This window comes from Brassica rapa, chromosome A09 (assembly GCF_000309985.2).
Source record: "Brassica rapa cultivar Chiifu-401-42 chromosome A09, CAAS_Brap_v3.01, whole genome shotgun sequence".
NCBI classification, from domain to species: Eukaryota; Viridiplantae; Streptophyta; class Magnoliopsida; order Brassicales; family Brassicaceae; genus Brassica; species Brassica rapa.
Genome location: NC_024803.2, coordinates 43,598,775 through 43,626,000, shown reverse-complemented (window position 1 = coordinate 43,626,000; position 27,226 = coordinate 43,598,775). Strand labels below are relative to the sequence as shown.

Below are 27,226 nucleotides of genomic sequence, written 5' to 3'. Positions count from 1 at the left end.
TATGCCATTGCGTCTTTATGAGATCTCTGGCTTCGGTTTTGATGTGGCTTTTTACTTTGTGGTTTGGGCTTGGTAAATAGCCTTTTGGTTCTGGGTTTGATGTCTATTGTTGTTTGTGGGCTTTTTCCGCTGGCTATGACAATTGGGTTTGTTAGTCGGGTGGTGATCCTAACTTCTTAAGGTTCTAATGGATGGACTTGCTCTTATAAAGTGTTTATTACAGAGATCCAACTGTCGTCCTCAGCTTAAGGAATGTGACAGAACCCCATCTAGCTAGAGACTATAGAGAAGCCTGTCTCTGGAGCTAGAGTTCAAGATTGTTGTCACCTCTGGATAGTGTATTGAAGATGCATGTAGGGAGACCACACACAGCAGATATGTCGGCTTGATGTTGATCCATGTGATCAGGGCCGGCTCAGTGCCATAAAGGCCATGAGCAAATATAATTTTAGATCTTATAATTGTCAACTTTTAAATTTTTTTTAATATTATTAAAATTACTTTAAACTTTTTTAATTTATTTATTCATTTTTATTTGAATAGCTTGATTAAATATTTTATGTTATCACATTTTAGAACACTATTTAAATTTGAATCTACACTATATATGTTAATAAAAAGAAATTGGAGTGGGCCCTGGGACGCCGCATGTGTTAACCACAGTGGCTGGAGCGTTGGCCACAGCAAGGGAATAAAGACCTTGAAGTTCAGTGCCATTCAAAATAACGACTTATTTGTTTAGCTTAAGGATCTTTTGCGGTTCACTAAACCAGTTTACTTTTATTTTTTCTACTTCTTTTACTTTGTCCGTAGAAAAAAAGAATGATAATAATGAGAATGAGAATGGAGCGGCGAAGAAAGAAACGAAGAGTGGAGTGGCTTTTTGCGAAACACATTCACACCGTGTAGAGTTCGAAGCTATTTTCTTTTGTGTGGGAAACTGGCTGTGTAACATTAGTTAACAACTCCTCTTTCAATACCGTGTGGGTCACTTTTGTTTTATACACTTCATTTTCTTCTTCTTTGGTTTAAAAAGAAATTCAAAGCAATTATAGCTTCAAAAGAAAGAAGAAACACTAGCATATTGAAAAAAAATATCTTAGCTGTACTAAGTGAGACAAATTAAGGCAAAGATATATGGATATACTATATAATATACATAAAGGAAATATAATATAGTATATCATAGACAGGAATATTTTGAAACGTTTAGTCAATTAACGAGTCAAACGTCTTCATTTCTGCCGTGCGCAAGGAACTTAAAAACTTACGTTACATGACTAGATTGAGATGCCACGATTGAATTTGAGTAGATAATCATTGTCAATAGTTCCGTGATCGTAACTTGGTGTACGAACACTTGGCAACATTTTAGTATATCCCTTTTTTGAGGGGAACATTTAAAGATTATAATACAGTGTAATACATTCTTAAAAGACCAAGTATTGGTTGTGTGTTTAAACATGTATATATAGTTCAAATGTACAAGAAAATGATTTGAGAAAAAAGTTACGTATTAATGATTTGATCGGGTGATACTGTTACACTTACACCATTTGGATTTTGGAGAATTTATTGAGCCCAATCAAACTAACAATCTCCCTAGGGTGCACGATGCAATCTTTGACCAGTTTAATGAATCAGACTATGATACATAACATACGTAACCCTTTTGCAGAATTAACATTCTACAGTGATCCTTCACTTTTGCGTCTAAAATCAAATACTTCAGATAAGCTCCACTAGAACGAAAGACGTTAAAAGAAACCTCCACTCAGAGACTTATCATAAAGTCGATATCTAATTGATCTCTAGTAACATCTAAAGTACCTAACTGGGCGTGGATATACGTACGTGTGATGCAATATATACAGTATATATCTAGAGAAAAGAAGAAAAATCTTTAGTCATTTTCATAAAGGAGTTGGAGATTTAGTTGAGAGTACGTATAGTAGTAGTCTAGTAGAGAGATAGCAAGCTGTTGAAGGTGGAAACATGAGCACACCCAATAACTAGTGATCCCACATGACTATACGTGTCATTCTTCTATTTAGTTGATTTCTAAAATTTTCTTATTAATTGATACTACTATGAATAATTGATCATTTTGGGACCGCTAGGAAGTAAGCCTACCTCGATCCAGTATATTGTTTTATAAGTGACTCTTAAGTCTTAAACACAGTTTTCATTTATTAATATATATGAGAGTCTAGTGTTTTTGTATTTTTCATATAGATACCGTCACTTCGAAAGATAAGTCGTTCATGTAAAAAGTCTTTTAAGACAAATATACAAAGCTAAAATACAAAGGAGTTCCAAGAATATTGGTTAATAAAAACAAAATACGATTCAGCAAAAATTAGGCCACCTAAAATAATCACTTGGCCTTTTGTGTTGTTATTTCACTAGCTACCAATACTTAAAGTACGACTTGCAAATAGTCACCGGTGAATAAAGATCAACTTTGATAAGATAAATAAATAAAACTTGGTGAATAAAGATCAACTTTGATAAGATAAATAAATAAAACTGTACCATCATTAAAATTTATTTATCGTGTATAACTTTATATGCATCAAGTATTCTACAAAGTTATATCTGGTTCAAATATTCTTTTGGATATTAGAAACCAAATCCCACATTAGAATTTTTTTAGGTGATATAAGCTGAGTGATAAATCAGTCCACTTATAAATAATTAGTTTTAGGACAGAAACTCATCAAACTTAATATTTGTTTCATAGTATTTTCAGTTTTTCATATCTGATATATGAACTCAAATTTTGTGTTAACAATTTAAAAACGATTATACAAGCTTGAGAAAGAAAGAATTGGCTAGAAGACATTTATGTGATCTTGGAGTACTCTATTGATAAAATCTTCATAAGCAGAAACACCATTCTAGAACCTAGACGTTAAGAGTAGAAGACCCGTACGTAGACTAACCAATGTACGTGAGCTATTATGGACTTTTAATGTCTTATTGGAATGTGTAGTTAAGCATGGAGAAAAATCAAGAAGAGATCAAGAAACTATTTGTTCCAAAGTCAAGCAACCGTTGAAACTTGAAAGCGTGGAAGGAATTTAGTAACCACAGTAAAGTGAAAATATATATGCTTCAACCAAAAATATATGACGTTATAACTCGAGCTTCTGATGTCACGTGATCACCTCATTTTGTCTCGCTCCCTATAAATACTATACTTCTCTACTTTCCCCACCAAAAAGCAATTCACCTCCTAAGCTGATAATGCCTGATATGGAGAGTAAAGGTGACGCTTCTGCCGCTATCATTTATGCTTCTCCGGCCTCTTCTCCTCCACCACCGCGTGTGGTACTTAGCCCATGCGCCGCTTGCAAAATCCTGAGGCGGCGTTGCGGAGAGAAGTGCGTTTTGGCACCGTACTTTCCTCCAACGGAGCCAGCCAAGTTCAGCATCGCCCACCGTGTATTTGGAGCCAGCAACATCATTAAGCTCTTGCAGGTAGCTATAACTATGTACTACTGGTGTAATAATTGTAGTTTCTTTTAGTATACTAAAATTAAACTTGTATCTTAAATAAAACCAAATATATTTATATCATTAATAGATAGATGGTAATGCTGTCTTTGTTCTAGTTAGGAGCCTAGTGAAATGATTGTTTTGGAAAAATCGGGTCATAGTCATAGGTCATTTAAAAATTAGACATTACTTGTTCTGTAATGTCAATGAAAACTTCATATAAAGCTGCATAACATGTTCAACATATCTAACCCTTTTTCCTTCTTGTTTTCTTTAGTTCACATAGTAAAAATATAATTTCTATTAATTAATAACAATATACATATATAATGATGATGATCAATTGTCTTTGTCAACTTTTTTTCCATGCATATTTGAAAAAGTCTTGTAGAATGATGGAGCGGTCTTTACTCTTGTTGGTCAAACACAAAAAGTACTAGCTTATAATTTATCATAAAAGGTTATTATTGTTTCAGGAACTTCCCGAATCACAAAGAATTGATGCAGTGAAAAGTTTGGTGTATGAAGCCGAAGCTAGAATTAGAGATCCGGTGTATGGCTCTACCGGTGCCATATACAATCTACAAAGACAAGTGAGTGAACTCCAAGCAGAGCTTGCAAAAGCTCAAGTGGAGATAGTGAGCATGCAGTTTCAAAGATCAAATTTACTAGAATTGATTAACAACATGGACCAACCAAACCAAGACCAGCATAAGATGATGGCCTTTGAGAGTTCCTTGGGAAACTGTGAGCATGATGAGTTCATTAGCAGCTCAGACGAAGAGAGCAATGATTTTGGATTCCTTGAAGACAAATACTTCAACACCAACTCATTGATGTTGTGGTGTGATCCTCTTCTGATATGATATTAACTATATGATTTTGACTAGTTCACTTCAAAACCCTATATCAAGTTACTCAGGGTTAGTTAGCAATTTAGCATACTGCATACACATGTTAGAGATACATTGAAATGTAATAAATATACGGTGAATTTCTCTGAAGAATTATAATATCAAGAAGGTTATATTTTACGGGCAATTTAATTTTTTTTTTCATATATATTTTATATTATGATGTTACAAACTATAAAACAAATATTATAGACAATTTTAAAATCGATAATTTCGATGTCAAAAAGAAAAGTAACCGACAATTTTATTGTCTTATGAGGATTTTGAGTCGTTCTATTAAAATTACCTTTCACCGTATTCCTTGTATCCTATCAGTTTTTAAAATTAATTTGCATAATTTTATTATTATAGGATTTGAAACTCAGATTTGCTGGTGTAAAAACTGCAAAAAAATAGTTTAAGTTGGTACAATTCTTCCAAATAGCCCTGAGATTATAACCGCACTGAACAAACCGAACCGAACTACAATCAATTCGGTTATGATCTCGTTAATGCATCGAACCGATCAGCAAGTTATATAATAATTGTAGGGCTGTTCAATATGGTAAAACCGAACCGTACCGAACCGAACCAAACCGAAATAGATAATATGGTTTGGTTTTGGTATATACCATATAAACCAAATGGATATAATTTTATAAAAACCGTAGGATTTGGATATGGTTTGGTATATAACCGATTAAACCGAATAAACCGAACAAAACCGATTAAAAGTAGAAACATGTAAATATGTATCTATTTTAAAACAATACATGAAAATCTATTTGTTACATAAGTTAAATTTGTGTTAATAACTATTACCATAATTTTATAGTAATAAAAACCTTAATTTGTAAAACACTTGAACTATAACTAAATAACAATACATCGCAATTCATACATCTTATTTTCTAAGTCTTTTTTTGATCTTTTTGATTTATTTTAGTCTTCACTTAATTAATATGAAGATTATAAATTTGATGGACAATAATTAATGGAAAATTTTCAATTGAAAAAGTATGACTTTAATGAACACTAAATATGGATGAGTGGAAAAACTTTTCTTTTATGTTTCTGTTTTGTTTCATATTTTTGTTTTCAAAATTTCAAGCTTTGATTTTAGTTATAGAATTGATTATTTTATTTGATGGTAGAAGCATTTTTACTTTTTTTGTTCATCTATTTGAACATGTAATATATTTTTAATAAATGACTATGTTGACAATATGACTCTAAAATTCATATAATATGATCTCAAACAAAATAATTATGTTTTTTGGTATAAAACCGAATAAACCGAAAACCGACGGTATATAAACCGAACCGAACCGAAGTAAATATGGATTTAGAATGGTAGTTATATTTTACTAACCGAAATACCGAAAACCGAAAAAAACCAAACCGAAACCGAACCGATATCCGGATTGAACACCCCTAAATAATTGTATTCGGTTCATATGAACCGTTTATTTGATTAATTCCGATGTTCTTATGGTCCAACAGCAACGAAACTGGGCTCACATTAGGCCCATTAACTAGCATAACCATCTTCGTTACAGTGCTCTTCACCGCACCATAACACTTTCTACAAGCGTCTCCGTCTTCCTGCCAGTTAAACCTCAACCGCTTTGTTCGAGAGACTCCCATCTCGATATCCACGTGTGTCCGCACTAGAAGTATCCACGTGTGGATGTCTCTGGTTCCACGCAGAACACTCTTGACATTCTCTCTTCTCCGATCATCTTCTCCCCACGTTACCTTAGCTCCCCATCTTTGTTTCTACTCGGATATGCCTAAAAAGCAGGTGGGTTCGTATTGGGATTTTAGCTAATTTCATAAATTTATCGACTTTCTATAACCATCTCTCTAAAGTCTGCACCTTTATGGTTTTGATTCTCTGGTTACAAGAGTTGACTTTAGGACTTTGTTTGTAATGTGTGGGGCACTACTAAAGTCTGCACCTTTACGGTTTTGATTATCTTTGTTTGTGTTGGCAGATAAAGAGAGTTCACGGTGATCAGAAGTGGCAAGTAAAGCCGAAGATGGATGCTCCATCTGGATCCAGTAGTGATCGTTCTGTAACAACAGAAACAGTGAACAGCCAGCTTAGTGGGTTAAGTCTTGAGGAAAAGAACACTAATGCTCAAGTATGGAAGCCTAAGTCATATGGATCAAAAGTTAGTGTCAATCAGAGAAAATTCTTGGAAGATTTTACTGTGGACAAGTCGAGTTGTTGCCAGGCCCAGATCAGAGCCACTTTCTATCCCAAGTTTGAGAACGAAAAGACGGACCAAGAGGTAAAACTCTCACTAGTTCTCTTCTTATGTAACGATGATTGTTAGTTTGGTTTATTACATGTTGCGTTTATGTTTGCTTTTGGTAGATAAGAACACGGATGATAGAGATGGTATCTAAGGGGTTGGCAACGGTGGAGGTATAAATAACATTACATACACTCTATATGTTAATATACCTCTGTTGACACTCTGAAGTTCTAACTGTTTGCGGATTTTTTGTACTTCACTCTTTATAGGTATCTCTTAAGCATTCAGGCTCTCTCTTTATGTATGCCGGTCACAGTGGTGGGGCATATGCAAAGAACAGTTTTGGTAATATGTAAGCTCATTTATTTCTAGCTTCAGTTTTTACTCATCTTTGTATATTCCTTTCTTTTTCCATGACGAGCTTTTCACAAATGATCTTAAAGGGATAACTACTAATGAATAAACCCATACTCAATCTCTATATTTGGTTAGTTTCATTTAGAGAATGGATTGCTTCCTCCATCTTAGTTATTCAAATGCATTTTAGTACTCTTATTTTTTCTTTTAATTTTTGATGCTGTTAATATGGAGCTTTCTGGTTCTTGCCGTTTGATATGGCGGCTAAAAGGTTCTCTCACATGCTAACTTCAGTGCTTCATTTGCAGCTATACTGCGGTTGGTGTTTTTGTACTTTCACGGATGTTTAGGGAGGCTTGGGGAACTAAGGCTTTAAATAAGGAGGCAGAATTTAATGATTTTCTTGAGGTATTTCCATGGACAGAACCATAAGCAATCAAAATTTTCAAATTGTCAAGGCTTAGTCAATTGCTAGAAGAGGATATCTCATAATATGCTTATCTTCTCCCAGAAAAATCGCATGTGTATATCTATGGAACTGGTTACAGCTGTTCTTGGAGATCATGGTCAACGCCCACTGGATGATTATGGTGAAGTATTTTCCTTTTTAGATGTTCATAATCATTACCTTACTTACAGAAGTTAATTAAGCCTTCTAAAGACGTCTAGTTAAGAAATGTTGAATTTGCATCTTGCAGTGGTGGTGACGGCTGTTACCGAGTTAGGTAATGGCAAGCCAAAGTTTTACTCAACTTCCGAAATAATTGCATTTTGCCGGAAATGGCGTCTACCAACAAACCATGTTTGGCTGTTTTCCACAAGGTAACTTAGTTAACATTTAGCTAATGTTTTGTTAGTGTTTGTCTAGTTAGCTTTTTGATATCTCTGAACAATCTTGTGTGGACACAGCTTGGCATGATCCTGTCAGCTTACTCAACCTAAGTATAGTAAGAATATGCTGGTAGAATCTGGTTGATGTATTTTACTAGTCTAAACGTTAAGAGTTGTGGTTTTACTAGGAGCAGCCATATACTGATGTGCTTGGATGAACACACTGTCGAAAGTATTTTTAATGTATATTAACAGTTGTGTTTACGTGTATTTTGTGAAGGAAATCAGTGACCTCCTTTTTTGCCGCATTTGATGCACTCTGTGAAGAAGGGACAGCAACTTCAGTCTGTAGAGCTCTTGATGAAGTTGCTGATATATCAGTCCCAGGTAATGTGTTTTTGAGAATTCATATATTTTTTTTCAAAGAATTCAACTTGATGAAGCTCATTGAGTGATTTGGATGAAAATGAGCAGCCTCCAAGGACCATGTGAAGGTGCAGGGTGAGATATTAGAGGGTCTTGTGGCGCGTATCGTAAGCAGTGGGAGCGCCAGAGATATGGAAAATGTATTGAGAGATCATCCTCCACCACCCTTTGATGGAGGTGCATTATCTTATCCTTGTTTATTTTTTGCGTTAGTTTCATAATATTCCATGCTATTCAAGTCCATATAGATATTTATTTATTTTTATCTTCCTTGATTTTTTTTTTTTTTCAATATTTCAGCTGATCTTAATTTGGGACTCAGTTTAAGAGAGATATGTGCTGCCCATAGATCTAACGAGGAACAGGTTCGAAAACTTGTAGAGTGTTTTTGTGTTTTTTTGCTGTCATCTCATTCTCATTCTAAGAGAGGCCCTTTTTTCCTTTTTGTGGGTGTTGTAGCAAATAAAAGCACTTTTAAAGAGTGTTGGCCCAAGCTTTTGCCCCAGTGACTTGGACTGGTTTGGAGATGAATCTGCAGATTCTCATTCGAAAAATGCTGACAAATCTGTTGTAACAAAATTCCTCCAAGCTCAGCCTGCAGATTATTCAACTAGTAAATTACAGGTAACTTGAACTTTGCATCTTTGTTATATATGCATCTTTCACTTGCAAAATGTTTTTTCATTTATTTATGTGTTTTTGATGAAATTTGCGTTCAACAGGAAATGATACGCTTGATGAAGGAAAAACGTCTTCCAGCCGCATTCAAGTGTTACCATAATTTTAATAGAGCTAACGATGTGTCACCTGAGAACCTATTTTATAAATTGGTTGTCCATGTGCACAGTGATTCAGGATTTAGGCGTTACCAGAGAGAGATGAGGTTATCGTTAAAGACTTCTCTAATTACATATGCCTTTTAGTTTGACCGAACTAAGAAAATATTGGTTTCTGTTAACTCAACCATACAATTACCTTGTTTCAGGCACATGCCTGGCTTGTGGCCTTTATATCGAGGTAAACATTTTTTGTTGCTTATCATTTAGCTTTGTTCTTGAAGACAATCTCCATGAACCATTTTCTGATTCATTTGCTAGACTTAATAACGCCTAAATTTTCTTTCTCATCCTTTGTTTAACTATATGTGTTGGTGATTCTTTTTGAGTTTTTCCGTTTCAGGTTTCTTTGTTGATATTAATTTGTTCAAGTCAAACAAAGGAAGGGATCAGATGGCTCTGAAAAGCATTGATAGTGCGGTCAAAGATGCCAGTGAAAACAGTGGTCAGCAAGGAAAAGATGGTTTGGCTGATGATGATGCTAACTTAATGATCAAATTAAAGTTTCTTACATATAAGGTATTTTTTCTCTCAAGAATGTCTTCTGGCTAGAGCAAATTTTCTTTTATTACACTTTGCTACGTCTTTCACTGCACTGTTATCGTGATGCTGGACATGTCTTCGATTCTTTTGACAGCTGAGAACCTTTCTGATCCGCAATGGCCTATCAATTCTATTTAAAGAGGGGCCGGCAGCTTATAAAGCCTATTACCTTAGGTGAGCTGCTTTCTCCATATGAATACATAGATATAGAGAGTTATCTTGAAGTTATCAAGCTGTAATTTTATATTGCTTTTTTAAACTACTGTTGTTTTTGTATCCAGGCAAATGAAGATATGGGGTACTTCTGATGGAAAGCAGAAGGAACTTTGCAAGATGCTTGATGAATGGTACGAGAATCACTTTACTCTACACATCTAGACTAACCTCATAGATTATTGTTGGAACTTATTTCTTAAGAAAAGTTTCTACTTCTTGAATGTTTCTTTTAATATATACAGGGCTGCTCACATAAAAAGAAAGTGTGGGAATAAGCAGCTATCTTCATCAATATATCTAAGCGAAGCTGAGCCATTCCTGGAGCAGTACGCTAAACGGAGCCCCAAAAATCAAGTTTTGGTAGGGTCTGCTGGGAATCTAGTGAGAGCTGAGGACTTCTTGGCACTTGTTGACGGTGATCTAGATGAAGAAGGTGATCTTATGAAGAAAGATGAAGTGACACCAGCTACTCCTGAGCCAGCTGTGAAGGAAGCTGTCCAAAAGGCCGAGGGGTTAATTGTATTCTTTCCAGGTATTCCTGGATGTGCTAAGTCCGCACTTTGTAAGGAGTTATTGAACGCACCAGGAGGTCTTGGAGATGATCGTTCAGTGCATAGTCTGATGGGTGATCTTGTCAAAGGTATTTCAAAATTGTTATGGCCTCTCAGTTTTGCTAATGCCACCTAATGATTGTATATTCTACATCCTGGACAGGAAAATATTGGCCAAAGGTTGCTGATGAACGTCGTAAAAAGCCTCAATCAATTATGTTGGCTGACAAAAATGCCCCAAATGAAGATGTCTGGAGACAGGTAATATATTCGACGCTGAGAATCTCTGCTACGTGTGTCTTAACAAGTCTCATTTCAGTAATAATTTTGTGTGTTTCCTATTTAGATTGAAGACATGTGTAGGCGAACTAGGACTTCTGCAGTTCCAGTCGTTCCTGATTCTGAAGGTATGTAAACTATGTATCCGTTCTATGATGATTTTCTGCCTTGGCTCATCTTATGTACTCTCTGCAATTTTTTTTTTGGCACTATTAACTTTTGGGTCCCATGTGAATATTGCAGGAACCGAGTCAAACCCATATTCACTTGATGCCTTGGCTGTTTTCATGTTCCGTGTAATTCAAAGAGTTAACCATCCGGTATGCAGTTGCATCTTATACACAGTTTGTCTTCAGCTGTATCATCCAACTTCATCACAAACCTGTATTTGTTAACAAGGTATTGTTTCTTTCATATGCAATGGATATTATCAGGGGAATCTCGACAAGGCATCTTCGAATGCAGGCTATGTGCTATTGATGTTCTACCACCTTTATGAGGGCAAGGTATATATCACATACGCCCAACTGTTCTGTAAGCAGATCCATTACTGGATCTCACATTTATTTGAACTGTCTTTTGAACTTTCAGAGCCGCAAAGAATTTGAGAGTGAATTGATTGATAGATTTGGCTCACTGGTCAAGATGCCACTGTTGAGATCAGAAAGGTATATTTTTGTAATTGCAACTTTATATCCATTTGGTTACTAAACCACTCAAGTAACATCTCTTTGTGCGGTATTACAGGAGTCCTTTACCTGATCCTGTTAAATCGATTATTGAGGAGGGCATAGACTTGTTCCAGCTCCACAGTAGAAGGCATGGGAGGTGAGTAGCCAACACTACCATTTACATGACTTGATAAGTTGAATTATGTCAACCGATAAAACTTGTTCGTATTATATTTTGAGCAACACTGTCTATACAAACATTAACAGATGCACTAGTAACAGCACTCATGTTTGTTTACCCTGTGATTTGATGGACAATGGAATCATGTTTCAGGAGATTGATACCCTATGAATGATTGTGCTCACACACATTATTTCTTGTTTGTGTTAAAGTTTTTTCCACTTCATCTCATCAGCTATCTTTGGTTTGGTTGTTTCTGACCTTTTTGCTTTCTCTCTAATTTTTGTTGTTGTAGACTTGAGTCCTCAAAAGGAACCTATGCAGCGGAGTGGACTAAATGGGAGAAGCAGCTGCGCAATACTTTAGCCGCAAATTCACAGTATCTCAATTCTATTCAGGTAACTGCTTTGAACAGCACATGACACAAGTGTATAAGAAGAGTGGATGCGCATATGATGTCTTTGTTTTCTTGTTTGCACCTTTCAGGTTCCGTTTGAGTCTGCGGTTCAGCATGTGCGTGAAGAGCTAAAAAGAATAGCAAAGGGTGAATACAAACCACCAAGCTCAGAGAAAACAAAACATGGTTCTATTGTCTTCGCTGCCATCAACTTACCTGTTACTCAAGTCCACAGTCTTCTTGAAAAGGTAACCAACATGATTCTAAACTCAAATATGAGCTCGAGATTCTGTGTGAACTGTGTTCTTAATGGATGTTTGTCTTTTCTTATCAGTTGGCCGCATCAAACCCAACAATGAGATCTTTTCTAGAAGGGAAGAAGCACCGCATAGAGGAAAAACTCGAACGTGCTCACGTGACGCTTGCTCACAAGAGAAGCCACGGAGTAGCAGCCGTAGCCAGATACGGTCAACACCTAAACAGAGAAGTCCCCGTAGAGCTCACCGAGCTCCTTTTCAACGAGGAGATGGCTGCTTTTACAGCTCACGTCGGATCTGTGGACGGAGAGACCATAGTCTCCAAGAACGAATGGCCGCATGTCACGTTGTGGACTGGAGAAGGCGTTACTGCAAAAGAAGCCAACGCTTTGCCTCAGCTTTACGCAGACGGCAAGGCTAGCCGCGTAGTGATAGATCCTCCTGCCTCAGTCGCAGGTCCTCTGGAGTTTTTCTGATGTACTTATAGATTATGACATTGCTCGTGGAATGGGACAGTTATGGTATTTTTTTGTAATAAATTGTTTCCATTGTCATGAGATTTTGAGGTTAATCTATGAGACATTGAATCACTTAGCATTAGGGATTAAGTAGTCACAAATCGCATTCAAGAAGCTGAAGAACACGTTATGGTCTAATGGTTGTGTCTCTTTATTAGAAAATGTTGGTCAGTAGCTATATGCACTGTTTCTGTAAAACCATGTTGGTGTTGTGTTTATTTCAAGACACATGTTGAGTCCGTTGATTCAGAGCTTTTGTCTTCGAACACAATCTAGAGAGCAAATTTGGGTTCAATTTGGATATCAATATGGGTTCGATTCAGATAGAACAATACCCTTTGATGTCGGGTTTCGATTTGGTTGAGATTCATTTTTATCGGGTTTGGTTCGATTTTCGAATTCGGTTTATTCGCCCCCTCATAGCATCTACATTCTGCAGATTAATGTACAAGTTATGGAAAAAAAAATGTGGTTTTCGAATTCGGTTTAGTAGCTAAACGTTGCTTGCAGTGTAGTTATGGGAATTATGAAACACGACCGAAGGTATCAATTAGAAGAACGGGTCAACGGGTAAGTATTGAGAAATTACCGGAGGGTAAAAATAAACAGTATTCTTTTTTTTTCTTAACGACCGACCAAGGTTAAAAAAAGAAAGGAGGACGAGATACAGGGGCATGACTGTAATTGTACATAAGATCTGATCTTTAAACCCTAGGTTTCCTTCGCATCAGCAACTATAAATAATTCTGAGTGCCACTCTTCTTCATTCCTAGATCTTTCGCCTTATCGCTTTAGCTGAGGTAAGCCTTTCTATACGCATAGACGCTCTCTTTTCTCTTCTCTCGATCTTCGTTGAAACGGTCCTCGATACGCATAGGATCGGTTAGAATCGTTAATCTATCGTCTTAGATCTTCTTGATTGTTGAATTGAGCTTCTAGGATGTATTGTATCATGTGATGGATAGTTGATTGGATCTCTTTGAGTGAACTAGCTAGCTTTCGATGCGTGTGATTTCAGTATAACAGGATCCGATGAATTATAGCTCGCTTACAATTAATCTCTGCAGATTTATTGTTTAATCTTGGATTTGATGCTCGTTGTTGATAGAGGATCGTTTATAGAACTTATTGATTCTGGAATTGAGCTTGTGTGATGTATTGTATCATGTGATCGATAGCTGATGGATCTATTTGAGTGAACTAGCGTACGATCTTAAGATGAGTGTGTATTGTGAACTGATGATTCGAGATCAGCAAAACAAGATCTGATGATATCTTCGTCTTGTATGCATCTTGAATTTCATGATTTTTTATTAATTATAGCTCGCTTAGCTCAAAGGATAGAGCACCACAAAATTTTATTGTGGTAGAAATCGGTTCGATTCCGATAGCAGCTTACTGTGATGAATGATTTTGAGATTTGGTATTTGATATATGTCTACTGTGTTGAATGATCGTTTATGCATTGTTTAATCGCTGCAGATTTGCATTGACAAGTAGCCATGGGTAAAGAGAAGTTTCACATCAACATTGTGGTCATTGGTCATGTCGACTCTGGAAAGTCAACCACCACTGGTCATTTGATCTACAAGCTTGGTGGTATTGACAAGCGTGTGATTGAGAGATTCGAGAAGGAGGCTGCTGAGATGAACAAGAGGTCTTTCAAGTATGCGTGGGTGTTGGACAAACTTAAGGCTGAGCGTGAGCGTGGTATCACCATTGACATTGCTCTTTGGAAGTTTGAGACCACCAAGTACTACTGCACAGTCATTGATGCTCCTGGACATCGTGATTTCATCAAGAACATGATTACTGGTACCTCCCAGGCTGATTGTGCTGTCCTCATCATTGACTCCACCACCGGTGGGTTTGAAGCTGGTATCTCCAAGGATGGTCAGACCCGTGAGCATGCTCTTCTTGCTTTCACCCTTGGTGTCAAGCAGATGATTTGCTGCTGTAACAAGGTGAACTAACTACTCAGTTTTCGTTGGCTATTGTGATTGTAGTGTTATATTGGGATACTAACAAATGTGTTTTGCGTATTTGTTTTCTTGTTGCAGATGGATGCTACTACCCCTAAGTACTCCAAGGCTAGGTACGATGAGATTATCAAGGAGGTGTCTTCATACCTGAAGAAGGTTGGATACAACCCTGACAAAATCCCATTCGTCCCCATCTCTGGGTTCGAAGGTGACAACATGATTGAGAGGTCCACCAACCTTGACTGGTACAAGGGACCAACTCTCCTTGAAGCACTTGACCAGATCAACGAGCCCAAGAGGCCATCAGACAAGCCCCTCCGTCTACCACTTCAGGACGTCTACAAGATCGGTGGTATTGGAACGGTGCCAGTGGGTCGTGTTGAGACCGGTATGCTCAAGCCTGGTATGGTTGTGACCTTTGCTCCTTCAGGGTTGACCACTGAGGTTAAGTCCGTTGAGATGCACCACGAGTCTCTTGTGGAGGCACTTCCAGGTGACAACGTCGGATTCAACGTCAAGAATGTTGCTGTGAAGGATCTCAAGCGTGGGTATGTTGCATCCAACTCTAAGGATGACCCTGCCAAGGGTGCTGCCAACTTCACTTCCCAGGTCATCATCATGAACCACCCGGGTCAGATTGGTAACGGTTACGCTCCAGTTCTTGACTGCCACACTTCCCACATTGCCGTCAAGTTCTCTGAGATCCTCACCAAGATTGACAGGCGTTCTGGAAAAGAGATCGAGAAGGAGCCCAAGTTCTTGAAGAATGGTGACGCTGGTATGGTGAAGATGACTCCAACCAAGCCCATGGTTGTTGAGACCTTCTCTGAGTACCCACCTCTTGGACGTTTCGCCGTGAGGGACATGAGGCAGACTGTTGCAGTCGGTGTTATCAAGAGCGTTGACAAGAAGGACCCAACCGGAGCCAAGGTTACCAAGGCTGCCGTCAAGAAGGGTGCCAAGTGAACTATTATCATCGAGACTCTATCATCATCAACCGCAGATGAACTAAAGAGCTTTGTGTGTTTTCTTACTCTAGTTTGGTACGTTGTTGCTTGTTTGTGTTACAGTTTCGTCCCTTCTCCGTCAGAACGTAAGTCTCGTAATTGGGTTCTTGATAGGAGGTGGCGGAGCTTCGTCACATAAAAGCAACATTGTTTTTGCTTTACATTTGTTATCTGAATTTTGAGACTTCTTCTCATATTATGTTATGATATGGTGACATTCCTGCGGATATTGATTTCTTGTTTGTTTTTTCACTCTGTTCTTATTGGTTTTGAAAATAATTTCAAGAGGTATTCTTAAAAAGAAATTATTCGATGAGGAACGACATTTGTGTCCGACCCTAAAGCAATTTGTAAAGGACACAAAACAAAACAGTGTACCACCCAGTCAAACGAATAGCCAAGTTTTTAGTTTCTCCTCTGACCATATTTAATTTTGCGCTCATAACCTTCTTCAACAACATGTTGGGAGATGCAGGTAGAGTTATTTGGTGTGCTGATTGGTGCTAGCATACAGAGGCTTTCCATCTTTCTTTTTTAGCATCAATGGCTTTCCATCTTTAATTTAAGACCTGATCATCATTTTTTTTTTTTGACATCAGACCTGGTTATCATTACATTGTTCATTTGAACAGGTTATATACTATGTATAATCCATGGTTACTAAGTAAGGTTAAATATTTCAATATGGTGAAGGAGCATTCAAAAGTTAATGAATTTGTTTTGTGTATCCTTTTGGATCAAAACATTCACAACAATCAACTTGAGCCCGAAGCTATGTATGACCGACCTCAAAAGGCCCAAACGCCTAAGAGTGTTGACTATTGACGGCGGAACAAGGGTACGATCGTAATTTTCACGTATGATATGATGTTCAAACCCTACATCTCTTTCGAGGCATCCCTATGTATATAAACACGTATCCACTCTCGTAACAACCTCTATCTCAATCTTTCTTCAACCTAGCCGCTACACACTGAGGTAAGCCTCTCGTACCGCATCTACGATCTGTGTTCATATTCTTCTACCGATCTTAGCTGAAACAGTTTCGATCCTTTAGCTCCGATGATTCTGTATATACACCTCATGGATTATATGCTTTTTGTTGATAGATTCGTTTATCTGTGGTCTAACTGCTTATTGATTGATTAATTCAATGTTGATACTGCTCTCTTATTCATCGGATCGATCTTGTTATGAGTCTTATGTATATTGGACGATTGATTGTTGCTTAGATCGTGTTAGATTCTGCTTATTGATTGATGAATCAACCTTGTAACTGCTCTCTTAGTCATCGGTTTGATCTTGTTATGAGTCTTATGATCATTTAACGATCGATTGTTGGTTAGATCTATCTGAGGAAACTAGTTAATATGTGTGATTGGGAATGTGTGATTCATGAGCTGCGTAACAATCCGAAGTTACCTTCGTCTTGTGTCAAAGTCGTGGAAACTCTCGGATTGTTAGCCATAGATCTCTTGAATCTTCCTGAGTTTCTTGAATTATAGCTTGCTTAGCTCAGTGGATAGAGCACCACGAACTTTCTGTGGTAGAAATCGGTTCGACTCCGATAGCAGCTTTTTTTTTTTGCAGCTTCGTTTTCATAAAGATAAATTTGATTTAGTGTGATGTCTTGTGTTTGGATGAGTATTATATATGTTTGTAAAGAATCATCCATTTAATATTGCTTTTATACAACTTCGTTTTGATAAAGTGTCTCTAAATTTTTGATTCATATCATATCTTTCGACTGTGTTGATCGTTTTTGTATTGTTTAATCTCTGCAGATTCATTTGACAAGTAGCTATGGGTAAAGAGAAGTTTCACATTAACATTGTGGTCATCGGCCACGTCGACTCTGGAAAGTCAACCACCACTGGTCACTTGATCTACAAGCTTGGTGGTATTGACAAGCGTGTGATTGAGAGGTTCGAGAAGGAGGCTGCTGAGATGAACAAGAGGTCCTTCAAGTACGCGTGGGTGTTGGACAAACTTAAGGCCGAGCGTGAGCGTGGTATCACCATTGACATTGCGCTCTGGAAGTTCGAGACCACCAAGTACTACTGCACTGTCATTGATGCTCCTGGACATCGTGATTTCATCAAGAACATGATTACTGGTACCTCCCAGGCTGATTGTGCTGTCCTCATCATTGACTCCACCACTGGTGGTTTTGAAGCTGGTATCTCCAAGGATGGTCAGACCCGTGAGCATGCTCTTCTTGCTTTCACCCTTGGTGTCAAGCAGATGATTTGCTGCTGTAACAAGGTGAACTAGCTGTTCTTTTTTCATTACTTGCTGTGGTTATACCCTTTTGATTTGTTGCTAACCAATCTGTGTTTTGAATGTTTTGCAGATGGATGCTACTACTCCTAAGTACTCCAAGGCCAGGTACGATGAGATCATCAAGGAGGTGTCTTCCTACTTGAAGAAGGTTGGATACAACCCTGACAAAATCCCATTCGTCCCCATCTCTGGATTTGAGGGTGACAACATGATTGAGAGGTCCACCAACCTTGACTGGTACAAGGGACCAACTCTCCTTGAGGCACTTGACCAGATCAACGAGCCAAAGAGGCCCTCAGACAAGCCCCTTCGTCTCCCACTTCAGGATGTGTACAAGATTGGTGGTATTGGAACGGTGCCCGTGGGTCGTGTTGAGACTGGTATGCTCAAGCCTGGTATGGTTGTGACCTTCGCTCCTTCAGGGTTGACCACTGAGGTGAAGTCTGTTGAAATGCACCACGAGTCTCTTGTGGAGGCACTTCCAGGTGACAACGTCGGATTCAACGTCAAGAATGTTGCTGTGAAGGATCTCAAGCGTGGGTACGTTGCATCCAACTCCAAGGAGGACCCTGCTAAGGGTGCTGCTAACTTCACTTCCCAGGTCATCATCATGAACCACCCTGGTCAGATTGGTAACGGTTACGCTCCAGTTCTTGACTGCCACACCTCCCACATTGCCGTCAAGTTCTCTGAGATCCTCACGAAGATTGACAGGCGTTCTGGAAAAGAGATCGAGAAGGAGCCCAAGTTCTTGAAGAATGGTGACGCTGGTATGGTGAAGATGACTCCAACCAAGCCCATGGTTGTTGAGACCTTCTCTGAGTACCCACCCCTTGGACGTTTCGCTGTTAGGGACATGAGGCAGACTGTTGCAGTCGGTGTCATCAAGAGCGTTGACAAGAAGGACCCAACGGGAGCCAAGGTGACCAAGGCTGCCGTCAAGAAGGGTGCCAAGTGAACTACCTTGAGGAAAACTCTATCACCCGCAGTTGAATGGAAAGACAAATTTAGTTTTTATGTTACATTAGTTTTGTATTTGGTCGCTTGTTTGTGTTGCAGCTTCGTTACTTCTCCGTCAGAGCTCTGTTCACGTAACTGGGTTCTTGATCGGAGGTGGCGAAGCTTCTCATTACTCTAGCTTCCTTCTTTTTTACTTTGTTTTGCTTTCGGATTCTGAACTATTTTGGATCCTCTCTTTATAATGAATATGGTATGTCGTTCCTGCGGTTAATGTCTCGTCTAATTCTTTATCGTTTGTTTCATTCGTGTTTATTATTAACCATGAGTAAACCTTCAAAAATATAAAAGCTCATAGAGGCAGTCTATGCCATGCACAAAATCCTATTGGTTCATGAGGCAGCGAACGCTTTGGCTGTGAACGTATCCTTACTAAGTCGGTAGATGTTCATAGCTTGATAAGTAAAAAGCTAACTGGTTTATTATGTAATCTTCAATTAATTTTCATTTTCACTTGTTTTGCTAATATTTTATACTCTATAAAAAATATTGCAATTTATTTTTTTGAAAATGTAATACATTTTAGTAATGGAATATGTGCAATCTCATTATTTATTAAGAAAGGTGAAGACTAGGCAGAGAGCCAATAAACCAGGACATGACACACGGCTTAGGTCGGTTCCAACCGGTTTCATTTTCAGCCTGCATCTGTCATGCTTTTTTCCCATTCTTCCAACGCGACCTCTGCTTTTACTTTCTCAGGAACACAATCTGCAAGTTCCAATAATTTGCATTAAATTATAGTTAACAGTGAGGAGTTACATAAACGAATCCTTCAGAGGATTATGTAGATGAAGTAGTACCCGCAAGGAACTCGTATCTCTCACTGTTACTCACTACAGATGCTGCCAATGAGAAGAAATCAAATAAGGTGAAAACGATTTTAGCTCATCATCTATAATAGGTAGATACAAACGGTCGATAGAAAGCTTACAGAGATGTTTGTAGTGAATGAATTTCTTTTTGTCCTGTACAGAACTTTCATAAGCTTCTCCAGAAAACCGCTCAATGAACAATTCCTTCAAATTACAAAAAAAAAAAAAAAAAAAAAAAAAAAAAAAAAAATCAAATGATATTCTGAAACTGAGTATCTCCTATACTAACTACATATCTTCCAGAGGCAAGCTATATAAATGTCAATGCGATTGATTGAAAGCTATACCGTGGCTTTGTTGACAAGAAAGACCGCGTCCTGCATGATCTGAGGAGCAGAGTTATCGCTTCTCATTATCCTCCGGATCCGATTCATCGGAAACCTAATCATCTTAGCGTCTTCCACTCCTCCCCCATTACTTTTCATCGGCTCATCACGTCTCGTTTCTTCTACGGAGTCGCTGCTCGAAGATTCCGAGATCTCGTGAACCTCCGGCTCCTTCTTCACAATGGCCTGTACGTTGGTATTCTTCTTCTTCGGTTTGGAACCGGAGCTGCGTGTGTTACCACCACCAGCTTTGTTGACGCCATCGCTCTTCGGCTTCTTCTCCTGGTTCGGTTTCTTCGACGACACCATTGTTGTCTTGTTTAGAATTAGAACCGTGTTCCACTTTTGCCTGAATAAAACCTATGGATTTTTTTATGGGCTTATGTATTTAAGCCTAGTAGGCCCATAGGCCCAGATGCGATGTTTGACTAGACTGTTTTCATATAATCAATTGTAATAAATTGACAAGACTCTTCTCTCCGTTTCAGAAAAATGCATATTTTAAATCTTTCACACTTATTAAAAAAATATCAAATTTTAGTTAGTAATATATTATTTTCATTATCAACTATTTTCCACAATTTTTAATCAATAAAATCTTTATAAACACCATTATATTTTTTGAAATTTACTATTTATAATTAATTTATGTATTAAAAATATAAAATATATATCTTTTTAAAATAAATTATTTTTTAATATAGATTTTTCTAAAACGAAAGAAAATACATGGAAAGTTAAGGACTAACAAGTGGTTGAAAAAAAAAAACTAACAAGTGGAATATGAAACTATAGTTTTTATTATTTTAATTTTGTAAAAACTATTCAAAGTTTAATTAAATATTTGAACAATTGTTTAGTCATGGACAAAAAGGAAACACTTGCAATAAACACTAGAAATTTTATCTTGCGTCTGATATAATCTCGGAGAGGCGTCAGCGATTAAGATAAGGAAGGATGGAATAATGTTGGACGTGTGAGACAGAAGAGGTGTCCACAAACTAAACCCAGTACGTGTGATCAACGACACGCGTAAGACCGTAACCAGCTCTCTCTGTAATATTAAACGTCGTGTCGTAATTCATGTCTTCAATCTCCAAGATGACCAGTTTTGGCGTTTCATGTAGTGTCTTGTCTTTAAGGCTTTAACTACTCCACGGCAACAACCAAAGCTGTGAAGTGTGCAACAGAACAACGGTGTGTTATCAACATTATGGCTATAGTGGAAGAACCCATCCTTTCGAGATTGGACCGTATTGACTTCATGGTGAGGAAGCTAGAGGAGATGAAAGGAAGCTCGAGTCCATCGACTCCATCGAGTGGCCGGACTCATACATCTTCACTGGATCTGTCTTCACCGAGGAGGAGCACAGGGAAAAAACATCAGTGCCGTTCGATGGAGCAAGTGATGGAGGAGACTAAACGTAAAGGAACGTTTCTAGAGAGACTAAACAACGTGGAGGAGCAAGTTCTCAAGCTCTGTTCACACTACGAGGAAGAGTTTAAGGAGGATAAGGAGAAGAAGACAAAGAAGAAGAAGAAAGGGTTGAGGAAGCTGGTTGATAAAGTTGTTGGACCTTCTTCTCCCACTACTAATCACTCCAATAGCTGGCGCCGCTAGGCCATTCTACTCTGTTTTCCACGTGTATAATAATTCAACCATGTGTGAAAAGCTTTTTCTTATTTTTTTCTGTGATGAACCCAGTAGAGTCTTGAGTTTTTGTCAAAATTTGTTCTGATACTTTCAGACACTTGTTTTAGTTGTTTTTTGGTATGTTTTTATTACACCTGATTACACTGTTTCATTACAATCATAATCCGCCATTAAATGTACTTGGTGAAACATACGTACTTAATAACAGACCACGACATAAGGACAATGGTCATGACTACCACCGTTTAATTCACCAAGTCTAATTAATTAATAGTTTTATACACACGAATTAGTAAAATGATTCGATTTAATTAATTAATGAGAAAGTCAACAAGTTCCTTTTTAATCATAAAATTAAGACAGCAACTAAACAGTACACTCAAGTTTCACCTGTTTCTCTTTTTACTTTTCCCTTTTGTTGTTGTTTAAGCAAAACTTTCAAAAGCTTTTCGATCTTTATCGCTCTTCGGTTCTTCCATCATCTCAGGATCTCAATCTTCCGTTTTGACTGATCCGCGTCCAGGACCAAATCGATACTCAAGTGAGTCCACCTGCTACTCACTAGCTAGGTTTCTCTTTTTAACTGTGGATCTAAGCCAAGTTCTCTCCTCCTTTGTTCAGCTACGGCGAAGCTTTCCATCTCCACTCCTCCTTCGCAGCAGCTATGTTCTGGAAGCTCACCTCCCTCTCTGCCTCATCTCCTGTGAGCTTAAGAGACTTAAAAAAAAAAAAAAACTTTCGGACAGTTGTATGGTTCGAAATTAGATTTTATGTTTGGTCTCTTGTCTGTGTGTGTTCCATTGTCTCATGGATTTTTGAAATTGCTCATTTAATTGATGTTTTTTTGTCCGTTATGTTACCAACATAGGTGGAGACTATACTAGACAAAGAAAGTTTCACCTTGGAAGAGCTTCTTGACGAGGAAGAGATTATTCAAGAATGCAAGGCTTTGAATAGCCGCCTCATTAATTTGTAAGCTTCCTCCCTGTATCATCTATAATCTGCTTGTTACTCCTCAATAAATCTGATTTTCTTGAAAAACTTTATTGATTTGGGTATTAATTGTTGCAGTCTAAGGGATAAAGCTCAAGTGGAGCAGTTGTTGCGGTACATTGTGGAAGAGTCTCCAGATGATGCTGATAGTAAACGTGCTTTCAAGTAAAATATGCTTCCTTTGTTTCTAACTTGAGTTACCATTTCTCTTTCTCTCGAGCTAATAATGGATTCTTCTCTTAGGTTCCCATTCATCTCCTGCGAAATATTCACATGTGAAATTGATGTTATTCTCAAATCTCTGGTGGAGGATGATGAAGTAATTCTCTCATTCATCGTTTTACCTTATGCACAAATTACTTTCAATTTTTCAATTGTTACCCACTTGCTCTAGATCTCAGTTGTGGTTTAATTTGATCTTGCAGCTGATGGACTTGCTATTTTCCTTTTTAGAACCAAATCGTTCTCATAGTGCATTGCTGGCAGGCTATTTCAGCAAGGTACTCTCAGTTATACATAAGTTCCCGCCCCGGTAGTTATTTGTTTCTATCTATATATATTATATGCCTTCAGTTATCTCAAGGCTCTACGATGTGCTACTTACTTGTCTTTGTTTGGTGTAGGTCGTCATTTGCCTTATGGTCAGGAAGACTGCAGCGGTTATGAATTATGTAAAAGTAAGTTATAAATTTTCTTAAATGGATGGTAATCTTATTTTCTTTCCCCTTTTTGTAATAGACATTACGTTTTCTATTCAATATACTGAACTATTGATGGCTGAAAATTTAGACGAGAAAACTTTAATAAAATGTTATGGAATTTATTTTGCTTGATTACTGGAATTTTATAAGGGGTATTGTAGAATAAGACTTATTTTTTGCTATCTGTGAAATTAGTTGAACTGTTTATGATTTGTATTGTGTTGAGGTACCTACACTGGCTACAGTTCTCAAAGTAAACTTTTGATGATCACAGGGGAATCAAAATGTTTTACGCCGGTTGGTTGATTTGATTGGAATAACATCCATCATGGAGGTAATTGGTTTGTCTTAGGCGCAGATGCAACTTCTGTGGCTTCAGAGGTCATTTTTGCAGTGATATTTTATAGGTTCTAGTTCGCTTGGTGGGGGCTGATGATCACGTCTACCCCAACTTTCTAGATATGATGCAATGGTTGGCGGATAGCAATTTACTTGAAATGATTGTGGACAAACTTAAACCATCTGTAAGTGAATAAAACTTTTTTATGTAATCATTATCTTCAGTCTGATCTGATATTTGTAGTTTCTTGCCATCTCTTAGAGTCCTGCGGAGGTTCAAGCAAATGCAGCAGAAACACTATGTGCAATTTCTCGGAATGCACCGTCAGCTTTAGCTACACAGCTCTCTAGCTCTAGGTTTGTAATCCTTTATTGCTTCAGTAAATTGATAATTAGAAGTGTTTTCACGTGGCAGCACAACTTTTTTCCCCTGTTATTGCAGCTTCGTTGCTAGGATATTTGGTCATGCTCTTGAAGACTCACACTCAAAATCTGGTCTAGTTCATTCGCTTTCGGTATGCACCTCTCTGTTGGATCCGAGGAAACCTGCTGCGTCATCATCGTCCATGTTCAGTTCTTATAGAGGTCAACACATGTTCGAGTCTCATGTCCCAGTGTCCCAGGAGACTATTGATGCCATGCTGCCTAAACTCAGTAAGTTAGATCCTAAAAAGTAATATCTTCACATAAGCGTCCATATTATTACTCTCTCTCCCTATTTGGAGTGGACACATAATCTAATTTTGTACATAGATAATAGTCAACCCTGTTCTTATGTGATATTTCTTGTATATGTAAGATACTATGTCATATAAGTATTCCATATGAAGGTTTATGTATTCACTGGCCTTAAATGATTATTTATCTTTTTTGTCCGCAGGCGACTTGCTTAAGCTTCTCACTGTAGCATCTGACAGCAAAGTGTTGCCTACAACATATGGTGAACTGAGACCTCCTCTTGGAAAGCATCGTCTAAAGGTTAGATCCAAAAACTGAGCACTCAGGAAAGAATCTGTAGTGCTACGACATAAGCAAAATCTCTATGATTAAGATTCGGTTTTGCTATATTTTTGTTTCAGATTGTGGAGTTTATTGCAGTTTTGTTGAGAACTGGAAGTGAAGCTGCAGAGAAGGAGTTAATTAGTTCAGGAACAATTAAAAGAACACTTGATCTGTTTTTTGAGTAAGGCATTGTCTAAACTTCAAACTTTTGATCTCAGCGTTGAGTTTTCTGCTAGATATTAAAATAATCAAGTACTATCAACATATGAAGGTATCCATACAACAACGCTCTGCATCATCAAGTGGAGAGTATAATACTTTCATGTTTGGAAAGCAATAGCGATTTGATGGTTAACTATATCGTTAGAGAATGCAATCTCATTGGAAAGTTCCTCGCTTCAGACAGGGACTCAAATCTCTCAAGTGATAGCCAGGTATTACCATTTGCTATGTTCACATCATTTCCAAATGACATAGTGTCATGTCAAGTCAGCTCCAGTGTTCATATTAGCTTAACAACTATTCTTTCCATTTTATTTTTCTTTTGTGTGAGGTAGCACACTGTAGCCGCCACTGGGAAAAAAGTCCCTCGAGTCGGATATATTGGACATGTCACAAGAATATCAAATAAAATTGGACTGTTGAGTAACAGCAACGGCAAGATAAAGGAATACCTTCAGGTTGGTATTACCATCAAACAACCCCCTGATGTGTAGTTTTTCTTCTGCCACCTTTCAAGCTTGCTGACTGGGCTTTGTTCATTCCCAAATCTTTAGGAAAACAGCGAGTGGAGTGAGTGGCAAGGTAGTGTTCTACAGGAGCGCAACACTGTTGAGAATGTCAACAGATGGGGATGCGGGTACGTTCATTACCTCTGGTCACTAGTCATATAGTAGCCATCAAAAATGACCAGTCACTGCTACATACGCTGATTATTGATGTAAATTTTCATGTGTGATCCTTTTCCATCTTGCATTTATATTTAATTCTGCTCTAAGAGTAACCAATCATGATATTTATCATGATTAATAGAACTGATAAATTGCAGTTTTTTGCTCTATAATACATGTCTTAGTCAAAATGTTATTTCTTCTCATCATGAGCTTGTATTGGAGTCTTGACTTTACATTCACTTTTGGGTTATTAATATTCCTAAACCAACTGTAACTTGTAGGCGTCCAGCTACAGTACAAGATAGGACAAGAGATAGCGATGAGGAAGACAGGGATTACGATGTTGCAGCTCTGGCCAATAATTTAAGCCAAGCTTTTAGATACAAAATGTATGGAAACGATGACAACGAAGAGGACCACCACAATGCTCTCGACAGAGATGATGATGTAAGTCCTCTTTTCCCCCTATAGGGATGCAAGTTAATTACATTATTATGGTTGATACTACACAGGATGTTTACTTCGATGATGAATCTGCTGAAGTAGTAATCTCTTCCTTGAGGCTCGCTGATGACCAAGGAAGGTGAATTTTTCTATAAGTCTTTTTTTGCTAATGAAACTGGTGTCTTGTCCGAAATAATCATTCTTATTACGTTGCTGCAGCTTGTTTACAAATTCGGATTGGTTCACATTCCAAGACAACACATTCGGCAGCACGCCCCCTGACACAGCAGGTTCCAATACGATAGAGGACGCTGAACTGAACAGAGCCTTCAATGCCAACACTAGCAGCAGTGACGACGACGAGGTTGTGGTTGGAGAAGAAGAGAGTCCAATGGGGTTCTTCGACTTCAACACGTTGGATAAAACCGAAGAAGCTTTTGCAGAACAGCCACCTGAATGGGTTGGGTGGGGAGAAACATCAACCGAGATGCAAGTGAGTGGCACTGGTCTGAACCCATTCATTGATGATGATGATGACACACCGATGCATGAGGTAAAAACCGAACCAGTAATTCAAAACGGGTCAGAAAGATCGCTGTTCGAGAAGGAGTATGTGGGAGTGGAAGCAGAAGGGACAGAGAAAGCGATGAAGGAAGGGATAGTAGGGGAAGCTGGAGCAATGAAGAGGAACATGGAGATGGTTGAGGACGACCAAAAGGCTGAGGAAAGTTTGGGAGTGAAGGAGTTCAACGATAACAACTACTGGAAAGTGAATCAAGAAGTTGGAGTTCTAGAGTCGAAAGAAACAGCCTGAACAAGTCAGTAATCTTCTTGTACAGTACTATAATTTTTGTATAAGAGTGTTGTGTAAGTTTGTTCATTATTAGGTTGCTTTGCCTTCCACAAAGTTTGTTCTTGAGCAGACATTTAAAACCCTTTTAATGCTTTAGTTTATCTCTGGATTTCAAGATTAAACTAATGCAAATCAT

General features: G+C 38.0%; 7 protein-coding genes across 12 annotated transcripts; 6 read left to right on the top strand and 1 right to left on the bottom strand.

Moving 5' to 3' along the window:
- Positions 1-121: 121 nt before the first annotated feature.
- Positions 122-4,535, top strand: LOC103843427 (LOB domain-containing protein 1). Its single transcript, XM_009120158.3, has 2 exons — positions 122-3,483; positions 3,978-4,535. The coding sequence occupies exons 1-2, from the start codon at positions 3,250-3,252 to the stop codon at positions 4,365-4,367; spliced, it is 624 nt and encodes a 207-aa protein (XP_009118406.1). The 5' UTR covers positions 122-3,249; the 3' UTR covers positions 4,368-4,535.
- A 1,415-nt stretch (positions 4,536-5,950) lies between these two features.
- On the top strand, positions 5,951-12,800 carry LOC103843428 (tRNA ligase 1). 2 transcript variants are annotated; one of them, XM_009120159.3, is made up of 26 exons: positions 5,951-6,198; positions 6,392-6,691; positions 6,778-6,828; positions 6,928-7,010; positions 7,324-7,423; positions 7,527-7,605; positions 7,714-7,837; positions 8,127-8,233; positions 8,321-8,449; positions 8,573-8,637; positions 8,732-8,896; positions 8,995-9,155; positions 9,258-9,289; positions 9,452-9,627; positions 9,746-9,825; positions 9,933-9,998; positions 10,110-10,507; positions 10,582-10,679; positions 10,765-10,825; positions 10,941-11,017; positions 11,132-11,203; positions 11,289-11,365; positions 11,445-11,525; positions 11,845-11,947; positions 12,036-12,194; positions 12,281-12,800. In XM_009120159.3, exons 1-26 carry the CDS (start codon positions 6,085-6,087, stop codon positions 12,677-12,679), a joined length of 3,357 nt encoding a protein of 1,118 aa, XP_009118407.1. In that variant the 5' UTR covers positions 5,951-6,084; the 3' UTR covers positions 12,680-12,800. The 2 variants fall into 2 exon arrangements, with proteins under 2 accessions (XP_009118407.1, XP_009118408.1); XM_009120160.3 differs by lacking the exons at positions 5,951-6,198; positions 6,392-6,691 and having other exon boundaries at positions 6,928-7,003; positions 12,281-12,679.
- Positions 12,801-13,385: 585 nt separating this feature from the next.
- On the top strand, positions 13,386-15,962 carry LOC117128168 (elongation factor 1-alpha 1). Its single transcript, XM_033279976.1, has 3 exons — positions 13,386-13,521; positions 14,204-14,685; positions 14,782-15,962. The coding sequence occupies exons 2-3, from the start codon at positions 14,224-14,226 to the stop codon at positions 15,667-15,669; spliced, it is 1,350 nt and encodes a 449-aa protein (XP_033135867.1). The 5' UTR covers positions 13,386-13,521; positions 14,204-14,223; the 3' UTR covers positions 15,670-15,962.
- A 472-nt stretch (positions 15,963-16,434) lies between these two features.
- Positions 16,435-19,224, top strand: LOC103843422 (elongation factor 1-alpha 1). The gene is made up of 3 exons (XM_033279977.1): positions 16,435-16,688; positions 17,495-17,975; positions 18,064-19,224. Exons 2-3 carry the CDS (start codon positions 17,514-17,516, stop codon positions 18,949-18,951), a joined length of 1,350 nt encoding a protein of 449 aa, XP_033135868.1. The 5' UTR covers positions 16,435-16,688; positions 17,495-17,513; the 3' UTR covers positions 18,952-19,224.
- Positions 19,225-19,483: 259 nt separating this feature from the next.
- Positions 19,484-20,880, bottom strand: LOC103843421 (chromatin accessibility complex protein 1). The gene is made up of 4 exons (XM_009120152.3): positions 20,173-20,880; positions 19,945-20,029; positions 19,814-19,855; positions 19,484-19,721 (listed from the first exon to the last, which is right to left on the bottom strand). Exons 1-4 carry the CDS (start codon positions 20,518-20,520, stop codon positions 19,648-19,650), a joined length of 549 nt encoding a protein of 182 aa, XP_009118400.1. The 5' UTR covers positions 20,521-20,880; the 3' UTR covers positions 19,484-19,647.
- Positions 20,881-21,298: 418 nt separating this feature from the next.
- On the top strand, positions 21,299-22,022 carry LOC103843420. Its single transcript, XM_009120151.3, has one exon. The coding sequence runs from the start codon at positions 21,425-21,427 to the stop codon at positions 21,830-21,832; it is 408 nt and encodes a 135-aa protein (XP_009118399.1). The 5' UTR covers positions 21,299-21,424; the 3' UTR covers positions 21,833-22,022.
- Positions 22,023-22,236: 214 nt separating this feature from the next.
- Positions 22,237-27,191, top strand: LOC103843418 (serine/threonine-protein phosphatase 6 regulatory subunit 3). Of its 5 annotated transcripts, none has more exons than XM_009120149.3 (19): positions 22,237-22,406; positions 22,487-22,568; positions 22,734-22,837; positions 22,937-23,023; positions 23,102-23,177; positions 23,284-23,358; positions 23,482-23,535; positions 23,834-23,893; positions 23,967-24,083; positions 24,161-24,255; positions 24,341-24,552; positions 24,779-24,876; positions 24,978-25,081; positions 25,172-25,334; positions 25,458-25,580; positions 25,677-25,759; positions 26,075-26,240; positions 26,306-26,376; positions 26,457-27,191. In XM_009120149.3, exons 2-19 carry the CDS (start codon positions 22,530-22,532, stop codon positions 27,049-27,051), a joined length of 2,322 nt encoding a protein of 773 aa, XP_009118397.1. In that variant the 5' UTR covers positions 22,237-22,406; positions 22,487-22,529; the 3' UTR covers positions 27,052-27,191. The 5 variants fall into 5 exon arrangements, with proteins under 5 accessions (XP_009118397.1, XP_033135862.1, XP_033135864.1 ...); XM_033279971.1 differs by having other exon boundaries at positions 22,238-22,406; positions 22,487-22,613; XM_033279973.1 differs by having other exon boundaries at positions 22,264-22,359; positions 22,455-22,568.
- The last annotated feature ends 35 nt before the right edge of the window (positions 27,192-27,226 follow it).